Here is a 13,050-nt window from a genome sequence, read left to right as displayed (position 1 = left end):
TAGTTGTCTTGAGCAGTTTGAATATATGTTTTACTACAAACTCATTGAGTTCTTGGAAGTTATTTCAGCTTGTAGGTCAAAATAACATGTTTATATATATATATATATATTTTTTTTTTTTTTTTTGGCATATACATGTTTACTTTAGAAGGTATTCATTGTCTTTTTTTTTTTTTTTTACAATTTATTTGTTAAATTGTGCATTTCGAGTGTGTGTGAAAATAAATATCCAAACCACGAGTTGTACTCAAATGTAAGCCAGTGAGCCATGTAACCCCATTTTCAGAACCAGTTTAAAGAAAATCACTCTATTTTCATGTGCACAACTTTAAAAAGTGTAACATAAGGTCTCTGCAGTAATTTGTTGATAAGAAAAATGGTTATTTAAAATCTCCCAATGGAGAGAGAGAGTACTTCTAAACCTCGTTTGGAAGGTTTGTCAGAAGGGGAATAGAATGGGGAATCACCCCTGGGTCATTCCAGAAGGCTGTTTGCAAGAATCATTTTTTTGTTTTTAGTAGATGTCAAGTCATGCATTTTTCTGTAAGCTTCATCCTAATTGGTCAATACTGGGAACGGCCGTCTGTCCTTCCAGGATGGCAATGTATGTTTTCATTGTAGCATGGCAGTGGAACTCAGTGGATGAATGGAAGATTACAATTGTTATCCAACCAGAAAGCCCGGGCAGTATGAAGGTAGTCCTAATGATTTCCACACAGCATCACAGCATGGGAAGATGAAAATGGCTAATTTTGTATAACGTTTTATGCAAATAGGTAAAGAATTGAATTTTTCAGTATTTGTTATAATATTTTGACAACCGACTACTCTGTGATGCCAAAAGCACAACAGTGTTTTAAGAACTGAACCAAAACTGGCATTTACGAATTCTGCAAGCATATTGGCCGAGACTGTATCTCTATGCGACACAATGTAAATATACTACCTTTTTTATAAATGTTAAAGCTATTTTTTTTTTGTCGGAAGTTAAGCAGATCAGAAGCAAAAATAATTCTAGATATAGACTTGCTTATATGAATAATTTCTAAGGCTTTGATGTGTTGTAACAGAAAGAACTGGCACTAGTACCGGAAAGTCACCCCTGAGAATATTTATTCAGTATACATCTAAAAGTGTATAGCCTCTGAGCACAGCTGTAGACAGGGCTCAGAGGACAGTCAGTGATATACCAGTCTCTCCAGCTGCTGGAAGAATAGTAGGCTTATAAACGACTGTAAATTGGTGAACAATGAGTTAAGTTCCAACCTGTAGCAGGTAACTAGCTCCCACATTACACATATATAGCGGGGAACCTCCCTCCGTCAAAGACGTCAAAGGTTTGCATGGGGGACTAAATTCCAACTCACTTTAATTAGAATATCCATTGTAAGCTGTGTATGGTAGCCTGGAGCTCTTCATCTTGGGAAGGAGGAATGAAAGGGTCTTTAAACCTGTTGTAATGACTTATCTACTATGTTTTGTTTAGAAGATTAAAGGTCAATTTAGCTTTTTGGAATTTTTAAAGAAACAACATTTGAATCTCCAAGTATTGGAATCAGTAAGTAATACTACGAAATTGCAAGAAAGAAATTGAATTTGAGTAAAAACATCTGGCCAAAAGGTTATTCCTGCTCTTGTACTTTAGGGTCTTGGATATAAACTGACAGATTTTGTAACAATATTTTAGAACTAGAACAGTTCCCTATGAAGAAAAAAAGAAAACTGTCAGTTTTTGCATCAGTCAGAAACTAGTTTTGGTTTAAATTGTAATTATCCTCAGTCAAATGTATCATAATACTGTAAATGAAAGTTTACTACTGTTATCTAATATTTGTGTTAAAACTGATGCAGTGATTGTTTTACGTCCACAATTTCTAAGCCAACTAAAAACAATATTTACATTTTATAAATGTACGATAAATATAAAGACCAATTTGGCAGAATGTAAATTTGTTTGGAAAATGAAAAATACTAATAACTGAATAAATAGGGGGGATGTACACTTGTTGCTAGGCAACAGTCCAAAGAAGGAAGTTGTGAGACTGTAGGAGCAGGTTTAGATCATGTGAGAAACCTGTGAAAGTATTTTTGGAGAGCTGGTGATCCTTAGGGCTGCAAGAGGACAGGCAACGTTTTCCGCAATGTTTTATTTTCTTATTACTTTGTCCAAGATTTTATCTTTGTGATTTAATGTTTCCAAAACTTTCTCGGACAAGCAATTTCAGGAATCATGAATTTTTCTGTCATTCACAAAATAAATCTTTTATTCATTTTAGAAGTGACACAAAAATCTAATTGTTTGCCAATAACAAGTGTGTAATAAAACGATGCATTTTCCCCACAGATTTCACAATGACAGTATCTCCTTTTTTAATACTTAAAAAGACTTTTAGAAATTTATTTCACTATTAAAGAATGCGAACAAATATGTTCTACACAGTGTTGTGTAGGGTTGCATAATATAGGATGTCATGCAATTGCAGTGTTGTCTATTGTTGCAGACAAGGTATCAACATGCAACATGTCAGCTATATTATTTGCCTGCAGAGTATTAATGCATTTCACTTGAAATATAATAGTCCACACAATAATGCATCCACGCAGTCTTTGTGGTTGTGGAATTGCAAACACTGATATTGCAATAGCAATTAGATAAATAATCCAGCTATGTGTTCTCTCAAGTATTTCATGTTTTTCTTTTGCTTTCTTACTTTTTTTTCTGTGAAGTTTTTATAGCTTGTTTTATTTTGGTTCACACAACACTCAATATTTCTTTGATCACACTCTTGTCTCCTCTCTTTCTTTCTCTCTTCATCCAAAATGTATTTATGATCAGGATCCCCCTCTTTCTGTTTTAGAATGTACTTATTATGAAGAGTAGTAAGGAGAGGGTTGTCGTTTATATGGCCAACAAATATCTCTACCAACTACATACTTGTGCTCATCTGTCTAACTTATCAAAAAAAATCTGTGTCCTCTCCTTTACACAGAATGTGAAGCATATCAATGTGTATACTTCATAACTATTAGGATGAACGGAAGAAAAGTGCAATAGAAAGGTAGGCTGGTAGGTAACTAGGGAGGGAGAAATGGGAATGAAGGAGAGAATGACTCATAGCTCTTCCCACAGGACTAAGTGGGTTGGCTGAGTGGAGGAGGATGGCGTCAGCAGCAAGCCTGACAATTTAAGAAAATACTTCAAAAGATGACGAAAGAGAGAGAGGTAACTTTTAGTGGTGGGTTTAACAACTAAGATATCGTTTGAGTTCAGTGTGGAAGGATGGGGTATCCCCATAACTAGGTGAAAAAAAGAAGAGTGTATGACAAGTAGAAGGGAAGACGGTAACAGATGAAAGGAGAGAAACCCTTTCTTCCGGTGCGTTGAGTTTGTGATTCCCTCATCTGGCTTTGTATGTTTGTTGCCGATGTACTTAAGCTACTGTCTCTGTTAGTAATCCATTGATGCACTAGCTTTTTAAAAACTTCATTGATGGAAAAACATATTAGCTGCTGCATCTAGCTAAATCTTATGTAAGTGCAGCAGAGATGCTGCACTTACATGCAATTGTCCCAGGGTTTTTCTTTTTTTAGTCTCTAGTTCTGTGCCAGCCCCCTCCTCCCTGCCCTGTGTGAAACTGCAACCAACGCAAAGGGGAATCCTCACTGACACAGACGAGCACTGGTGCACAAACACTGCGAGGGCTGCTGATAAACGATATGTGCAGGCACTGAGCTTGCACAAACTCTCCCACCATCACACACACTTCAGCCTCCACTCGGCGAAGACATAACCTTACTGCCTTGAGTGAAATGAGTTCTCTCTGACGTCAAATGGGCGAGGTGCGCAGCTGAATACAGACGAGCTGAATTGGGTCGAGCTGCCTGTGTGTGTCTCCCACTTCTTTCTGTGGGTTTGTACGTGCATGCTCACTCCTGTTCTGTGCCTCCATTCACCATTTCATTCATCTCTCATTCAGTTTCCATCAAGTAAAAAAAAAAAGGCATTTTTGCTACGCATGATTCTTCATTGCAGAATCTTTAGGTAGTTGGTGAATTAAATATGAGTTGAGCTGAGTATCAAGTTCTGCCTGTAAGTATAACAGTAGTCTTCATTTACAATGTGTCTGTTAATTAAATTTCTATAAAATTAGGCATGTGGCCAGATGCTGTACCATATAATTTTATTCTGGTTTTGTTTCATAATTTTATTCTGATTTTGTATTCTGATTTTAAATTTATTGAGGTGATGATTCCAAAAATCCAAATGTTCTGGATTGAAAATGTGCTTGGTTTATAAGACTAGATAATGGTCTCTCCACACACTGCTTTGCAGAAGGACGCTTTCCTTTGTGAAATGTCATAGTTTGACTGGGATAGTTAGATTTGACAAGAGAGCTCATGAAATACTTTGTATTGCTTAGCCCACTATCAGATTCAATGGTTCTGCTTACCACACAGCATTGAGTACTCTTTTTTTAGTTTTCACCACATTTCAACTCAGGAGCTCTTTAGGTGTGATTTCATTGTAACTCAATGCAAAGTGGATGACATCTGTGCTTCATCTGTTTACCCATCATAAGAAAGCACATGGAAGCAAACCTGGTCATTTCAGGTGTCTAGTAGGCTTTATTAATTTCTCTCTAACCGGAAATGAATACTAATTTTTGCAAGCTGACTTTATTTCATGCAGTAATTTAATTCAAATTAATGCTGTTTTTAAAATAAAAGCAATCATTTTTAGTGTGTTTTGATGACACATTGTGGTATGTTTATAGGTGATCCACTATAAACGTAGGCCGTTTATTTTCTATTACTTGAGGATTGGAGGAGGAGTTTTGCAGAAATTGGGGGAGAAAAAAAACTACACGTTTAATGCTTTGGCATTAGTGTTATAAGAAGTTTGGTATCTAGTTGTGTAACAGAAGTATGTCAGAGATGGAAATCCTTTGTTAAAAAACATATTACTGTGTGGAAAAGAGAGTGTTGTGCCTAGGTATTTTGGTTGTTCACAAACAATATTTTGAAGTTTGAGGTTGCCCCTCATTGTGTTTAGCTTATGTAGTCTGTGATGTTGCAAAAAAACTACAGTGTAAAACTTATTGATGGACGAAGGGTAAACAAACAGAAAACACAATATGAAATCCAATCAGCAACATCTTTGCATTAACATTTTTGCCTCACTGAAAATGTGTTTTTACTGCAATAATTACAACCATGCCCAGGTAAAGCAATAGGATTTTCTTACTGTGGCAGAAGGAGTCTAAACATCTGATGGCATATACTAAAGAACAGTTCAGTATACAAAAATACATCAATAAATTATACCACAGAGAAATCGGTGTGGAGCTCAAACACACAATGGGCCCAACATCCAGACTTTTGAGTGTTTTAATTGGCTTAAAATAACTGAAGTTCAGAGAACTGTGTGTGTGTTCCTCATATTATTTTGACAGTCCTTACAAGCATAAGCTGGCCCTTGGCTAATATACTGGATAGCCATGAAATCCCAAAACTAGGTGATTCAAAATATTCACAAATATCCATCCAAAAGTTACCTTAGTGGCAGCTGTGGGCGGAGGATTACTCATTTTGTTTCCTTCTACTGCTTTAAAGTATAAATTATAACTACATTTGATATTTGGTGCTCTCCATTGCTTTTATTATCTGTTTAACTGTGTGTCTGTGACACATCACATATGGATTATTGGTAAGTTTGGTCAGCTTAAAGCAGTATAAATGTCTGTAGGAAAACTTATCATGGTGATCATTAAAACCTTCATTAATTTAAACTTTAGAATCACTTTGTTACTGTAAAGATACTAACCAAAAACGTAGTGGGCCGAAATTCTAACCTTTCAATTGAAAGAGAACACAACTACTAATAATGGCCTTTTGTAGGTGGCGCAACGCATAACATAGCGGTAGAGCGGAGGCCTTGTACCCATATACGGAGGCTTCAGTCTTCGATGCAGCTGCTGTCCCTGGTTCAAGTACGTCCCCGGCGACCTGTGCTGCATGTCTTCCCTCTCTCTTCACCCCATTTCCTGTCTGCCTGTTTTCAAATAACAAGTAAAGGCCACCAGTGCTACCTTTAATGAATCGGTGACTGCTACTTCTGTTGAGAAGTATGTCTGGATATGTAGTCCAAGCCAGATGAATTGACGTAAAAGTCAGATGAAATGCGATATGGCTGTTAGAAAGTGGATGCTTTGGAAACGGATACGTGTCTGATTTAGTACCAGGTATGGAAGTGGTACAATTCCGATTTTTTTTGGGAAGTAAAAAAAATGGGAAATGGGCCGTTAAGACTGTCATGAGAAAGTTGCATTTGGGTCGGATTTGCCTGCTGTGCGAACGTAGCCTAACTCATCGCAGGCTACCATTTTAGGTTTTAAAATAAATAAAATTTTTCTAAATTAATCTTTACGCAAACAAGAATACTCGAGGAAATTAAAAGCTGTAACAATGTTAATGAAATTTTTACTCAGATTGTCACGATATTGTCATTTCAGAGATTGCATGTTGCATGAAGCTCAATACATCGAATGTATTTATTTTGTTCTGCCCTACATGGATACACACTGCTTGTGGTATTTTATTCTTTGAAACCACTGAAGATTTAACATTGTGCTTCAGAAATCTGTATTTACTAGAAACATCCTAATAACACTGACATTTGGAAATTTTAGGAGCAGTTGTAAAGGTTTTCTTTGTCAATTGGAGAACTCCTGTTTGGCGCAATGTGAACATGAAACATACTATCTGGCTCTACATGCTTTCTGTATCCCTGTGCACGGCACACACATGGAAACACAGGTTTTGGATTCCTCTAATTTCATAAAAGGCTGGAGACGGTTAACAATATAACAGTCAGTAAGCAGTATATAGAAGAATGTTTTGACTGTGATTGAATGAGGATAAAACTACAGGGGTTGGACAATGAAACTGAAACACTTGGTTTTAGACCACAATAATTTATTAGTATGGTGTAGGGCCTCCTTTTGCAGCCAATACAGCGTCAATTCGTCTTGGCAATGACATATACAAGTCCTGCACAGTGGTCGGAGGGATTTTAAACCATTCTTCTTGCAGGATAGTGGCCAGGTCACCACGTGATACTGGTGGAGGAAAACGTTTCCTGACTCGCTCCTCCAAAACACCCCAAAGTGGCTCAATAATATTTAGATCTTGTGACTGTGCAGGCCATGGGAGATGTTCAACTTCACTTTCATGTTCATCAAACCAATCTTTCACCAGTCTTGCTGTGTGTATTGGTGCATTGTCATCCTGATACACGGCACCGCCTTCAGGATACAATGTTTGAACCATTGGATGCACATGGTCCTCAAGAATGGTTCGGTAGTCCTTGGCAGTGACGTGCCCCTCTAGCACAAGTATTGGGCCAAGGGAATGCCATGATATGGCAGCCCAAACCATCACCGATCCACCCCCATGCTTCCCTCTGGGCATGCAACAGTCTGGGTGGTACGCTTCTTTGAGGCTTCTCCACACTGTAACTCTCCCGGATGTGGGGAAAATAGTAAAGGTGGACTCATCAGAGAACAATACATGTTTCACATTGTCTACAGCCCAAGATTTGCGCTCCTTGCACCATTGAAACAGACGTTTGGCATTGGCATGAGTGACCAAAGGTTTGGCCATAGCAGCCCGGCCGTGTATATTGACCCTGTGGAGCTCCCGACGGACAGTTCTGGTGGAAACAGGAGAGTTGAGGTGCACATTTAATTCTGCCGTGATTTGTGCAGCCGTGGTTTTATGTTTTTTGGATACAATCCGGGTTAGCACCCGAAGATCCCTTTCAGACAGCTTCCTCTTGCATCCACAGTTAATCCTGTTGGATGTGGTTCGTCCTTCTTGGTGGTATGCTGACATTACCCTGGATACCGTGGCTCTTGATACATCACAAAGACTTGCTGTCTTGGTCACAGATGCGCCAGCAAGACGTGCACCAACAATTTGTCCTCTTTTGAACTCTGGTATGTCACCCATAATGTTGTGTGCATTTCAATATTTTGAGCAAACCTGTGCTCTTACCCTGCTAATTGAACCTTCACACTCTGCTCTTACTGGTGCAATGTGCAATCAATGAAGACTGGCTACCAGGCTGGTCCAATTTAGCCATGAAACCTCCCACACTAAAATGACAGGTGTTTCAGTTTCTTTGTCCAACCCCTGTATTTTTGTCACTGCAACTAAACGAAAGCTAAATGTTATCAGTTTTATGCCGAGTCATTGACACATAAGATTGGCCTCTAAGCAGGTTATGAAAAATTTCACAAATGTTTGTAAAGACAACTGGAAGCACATCTTGGTACTGCAGCAAGAGATTTAAATCAGTTTATCCATACCGATGTTGATGTTTTGCCATTAGGTGTAACATGACCTGGCAACCAGGTGAACTACATTAATTTATCAAAATATTATAACAGATCCACCTAAAAGAACCTGGAACAACAATAGCATCCCTGCTTGCATTTTATTTTCATATTCTCCTGTCGTCACTGTTTGTCTTTGCATTAGTTATCGTCAGTGCACACTGCAACTGATGGTATTTCTTTTATTATCATTCTTCCATTCATTCCCACTTTACTCACTCAAATCAGATGGCAGCAGTTAAGAGTGACGTTATCATCTCTTTGGCAACCCAGTGGGCCGCATCATGTCTGTGTGTTGAAAGAAGCAATGGAGTGTTGATCACAGAACTGTGTAAACATAAGGGGACTGGGAGCAGAAGCTGGTTTATTTATAAGCACCCCATTACAGGTTTTGATCCACAGTGTTTTTGCTACCTTTCTGTGTTAAGCCAGGACAATTCGCTCAGCAATTAGATTTGCGACTGACATTTAAAATGAATAATTGCTGCTTGGTAGTTCAGAACCCCTTTTTTCTTTTTCTCCCAGAGCACACAAAGGTTTATTTTTGGAATGACTAAGTCTGATCTACATTACAGTACAGCTGTTTTTTGTGCTGCCAGGGTAGATCTCTGCAAGCGAAGTGAGGTTGGGTGTCGTCAATGATCTAGTGTTGTTGCTGATGCTGTTGATAATGAAACCTTTGCTGCTGCATCACCTTGGTCTTTCCCACATTGGAAATCCCTACCTCATTGGTTCCATCGTCAGGAGAGTGTAGTGATGCACAGATATCTGCAAATAAGTCCGTTAGCTATACTTTGTTTATACATGTCATTCATTAAACATATGCCTAGATTTATGCTTCCTTTATTTTTTTGTATATTTAATATTGCATTATTTACTTAATTTTATTTTTCCTTCAGAAAGAATAACTGAAAGGAGGTCAAATCTGCTTATTAATGAAACATCGCTGTAATAGACTTTTTTTCAGTGGTTGTCAAATTCTTTTAACTGCAAAGTTTTTAGATGCTCATGCTGAGCCTGAAACATGTGTTTTCAGGCTGTAAAGTCAAATACTGAACAGTGAGTGTTTGTTCTCCTTTTAAAACCCATTCCCAGTAAGCTGCTCTGTCCTCCTCCCTGCCAGAAATGGCAGCAGCGATGAGTCACGCAGTGTGTGAAACATGACGTCATTCGTGTCTTCCTCCTCTATGCATGGTGCCCAGGGCTCCAGACTGTAGGCAAGACCCTGCTACTGCAGTAAACCGAAGGCAGAGAGGAGAGGCCCTAGACGACCTCTAAAGGTGGTAACTGGCCTGTTGGTGTCCCCCCACCTCACTGTCTGGCTGGCAGAGTACTGTCTTGTCAATTCGTGTGATTGCTTTAAATATATTTAATTTAATGTGTTTTTGTTTTGTTTGCAATGTTGATATTGTCTGACTAAAAATGTCTTGCAGCAGATATGTGAACATTTTGGGAGAATGACTGTTTAGCAGCTTTTTATGTGTGTCTTAATAGATTGTTAAAAGGGCCTTACCAAGTATTGTAATCAAGATGTTTAAAAAACAAATCTCAGTTTACCTTTGCAAAATATTTTTTTAGATTGAAAGAAGCATTACTGCTTTGGTGTTTGCTGTTGTGACTCATGTGTTGCTTGGACAATAACATTTTACTAAAGAAAGGTAATATTGTTAAAACAACATTAAGAGTCTCATTTGCATTGTTTGAAATGCAAAACCAGGCTTTCTTGGAAAACAAAACACAGTGGCTTTATTTTAGGAATTAAAAACAATCAATTTCAAAAACAAACTCCAACCACACATTTTTTTTCTGTTTGTTTTTTTGTAGTTGTCTTCCTTCACTTTGCAAAACACAGACGATAAAATATTGTGGAAAAGCTTGAGATGATTGTTTAGCCCAAATAAATTGTTGTTACTCTCCAACATTGCAATATGCAGACTGCTTGATTTTTAATTATCGTCATAGGTCTTCTATGTACAATACTTTTATTAAGAAATTGCTGTCTAAATTGTTTGAGAGAGAAAAAAGCTATCATAGGCAAATAAGACAATTGGGTTGCCATAATGTCAGTTTGTAATGCAGTGTTTGCAGAAAGAGTTAACCATGGCCAGTATTAATGATTCATTGCTAGAGATGTGGCAGTATGTTATTACATAACTAACTATCTGAATTTGAAAGCGTAAGTTGTATTTGTTGCCATGAAAGTAATGTATCCCTTTCACATGGATTTTGGTGGGTTTTTTGTTTTTCTGAATATGTAAAGGTGGAGGAAATAATATTTATAGAAATGTGGTGAGAAAAATTTTGATGCTTAGGGGGTCTTATTTCTCTTTAAGTACTGTAATATTTCAAGAAAAGATGAGAGCAGTTAAACTATTTTATTCTGTGCATCCTTCCCGCAAGTGGCCATCAATTACGTTAGGAGGAGAGATGATGTCAAGGCGCTGTGTGATGGAGCAGTCGCTGTCGTTTTAAAACAAAGACAAAATGATTATGGAGTTGACATTTTAAACTGGCTTTTTTTTCTCTTATATTAGCAAATAGCAAAGCAAGGATTAAAGAAACTACAATCATTGTGTAGATTCTAGAGTAGAGTCAGTGCTTACCTAGCTCTGAAATATCCTGAAGCATCTTTCATGACAGACAAGTTGAAAACCATAAAGGATAAAATGTAGCACTTGATTATCTTCCTTTCAGCCTTGCTGTATCCTGAAGATGTAAATCTGCCGACTTCTCGGTGCATCTCTAGACATTTATTCTGATTTTAAAACCATTTTACTAACTAAATTATTCCTTTCCTGTAGTTCATTAACTTTTCTTTTATTTTCCCACAGCCTTTACCCTAAGGCCAAAGCTTGCTATGGAATGCGCTTTACCCCCTGCTGCAGCCCAGCCTAGCACACTACATTAGTGGATTCCCCTCATCTCCCTGTTTGTGGTTCTTTTCCACACTCACCGTAAAACGTTCGGCATAGACCTGGTACCTCCAACAGGTAGGTACTTTAAAGGAGAAGTACCTGTCAATACAAAAAATACCGCCGTTCTGTTAAAAGTCCAAAACTTCTTTGTAATTTCAAACCTTTTTTTGCTCGCAGCCACTACTGGGTCTTCCACCCAACCCCCTCCCCATTCCCACCCTCTCCCCTCCCCTAAGAAGATGTCACTGAGCCTGACAACAGACATCCAGCAGGAGGGAGAGCGTGGGCAACAAATCGAGCCCTGCAGTCGGGGCAAAACCTCTCCTCAACCACAGGGTACCAAGGATGGGACAGGAGAGGGCCCAGAGCCAGATGATAACTCTCCACAGGATGCACAGGTAAGAAGATGTGATAATATGAAGTTCTAACTCAGTTTCACTTGCAGTGATATTTTGTGACTCAGGAGGCAGTTAAGCATTGCAGTCTTTGAGTTTAGTAAAAAACAACTCCATAAGTCAGTTCTCAGTGGGGTTCTCTGCTTTCAAGCTGCTCTTATCTGAACAGTGTGTGATAAGCTCTGCCCTCATGCAATTAGGCAGCAACGTAATAATCTGAGACGAGAAATACGGTGACGTCTAAAAATCACCTCTTTAAATCAGTTTCTGAATAGGGATCTATGTCATTAATGTGCACCACACTTTAACAATACACAGGCACCAAGTAAACAGTAGAAATGCTGTTCATGCTGCTTCTGTTCAGTCAGTGAACATGATAGTTTATTTAATATTTAATAATGTAAGGTAGTTTTTAATACATAGTGTCAATGTTGGCTTTCAAGTCTCCTTACAGTGTTACTGCATAATGTGGAGTCTATTATCAGAGGTAATGGCATTCCGAAGATTTCTAACAATCAGATGTGTTAGTTTAATATTGTCCTTTTAACCCTACATTTTTCCAGCTGGTAATTGTAATCCATAACTTTTTATTGATATTTATATTGCATCCTGTCATTATTAAAGTAAGTATTATTTTTCTTTTGCTCTAATAGCAGAGGCGAGCTACTAACCACAGCCATGGCAGGAAACGGGCCAAGGTAAGTTAATTTTAATAAACTGATATTACTTTATAATCCTGGTCCTTGAAATGACATTTGCATAATCCGATATCTTTCCAGCCTTCCAACGTTGTAATCCTCTAATCTATAGTCAACCTTCTGCATTATATCATTGACTTAAAATCCTAAATCTGATGAGAAGGTTAAGAGTAAATATATTACTGACCTTAGTAAAGCTTTGGAATTGAACTTTAAACAGGTGAACTAACAGAAAAATGTTTCAAATAACCAGGAAAAAAGCAGAGCAGACCAATTAGTTAGGTTTGGTGAATCTGTTTATTATTTTTAGAACTTTTCTTTAAAATAGATCATTTAAATTGATTATAAATGCTTGTTAGAAATGTTTTTACATGCTGTTAAAATAATATTAAATAGCTATAGTGAAAACATGTTCTTGGAACAGGGTTGAGTTTGTGGCTTCAGTAGTTCATAGTTCAGTGACTTTCTCTTACCCATAAATATATCAAACTGTTCTTTTCATCTTGCATTTCCATTTTCATGTTTTAGGGAACACTAATTAGCTTTTTTTCAGGTCTATGGCAGGTTTTATGTCTTATGAGGCTTTGCAACATGTATAAAGGCTCAGTTGTAATCACACTTCAGTGTCCCGCTGGACTCCACTGCC

General features: G+C 37.9%; 1 protein-coding gene across 18 annotated transcripts in view; it reads left to right on the top strand.

Moving 5' to 3' along the window:
• The window catches only part of LOC124856622 (R3H domain-containing protein 2), a 69,185-nt gene that overhangs the window by 18,447 nt on the left and 37,688 nt on the right, over positions 1-13,050 (top strand). For 17 of the 18 annotated variants that reach the window (XM_047347271.1, XM_047347277.1, XM_047347266.1 and 14 more), the window contains 3 exons: positions 11,228-11,386; positions 11,489-11,709; positions 12,360-12,404. In XM_047347271.1, the coding sequence (XP_047203227.1) occupies positions 11,551-11,709; positions 12,360-12,404 (204 nt within the window). In that variant the 5' untranslated portion in view covers positions 11,228-11,386; positions 11,489-11,550. Of the gene's footprint in view, positions 1-9,592; positions 9,677-11,227; positions 11,387-11,488; positions 11,710-12,359; positions 12,405-13,050 lie in introns of those variants that run through there. The other variant, XM_047347264.1, reaches the window with a different exon arrangement.

The sequence above is a fragment of the Girardinichthys multiradiatus genome, chromosome 20 (genome assembly GCF_021462225.1).
Source record: "Girardinichthys multiradiatus isolate DD_20200921_A chromosome 20, DD_fGirMul_XY1, whole genome shotgun sequence".
NCBI lineage: Eukaryota > Metazoa > Chordata > Actinopteri > Cyprinodontiformes > Goodeidae > Girardinichthys > Girardinichthys multiradiatus.
This window is presented reverse-complemented; position numbering and strand designations above follow the sequence as displayed.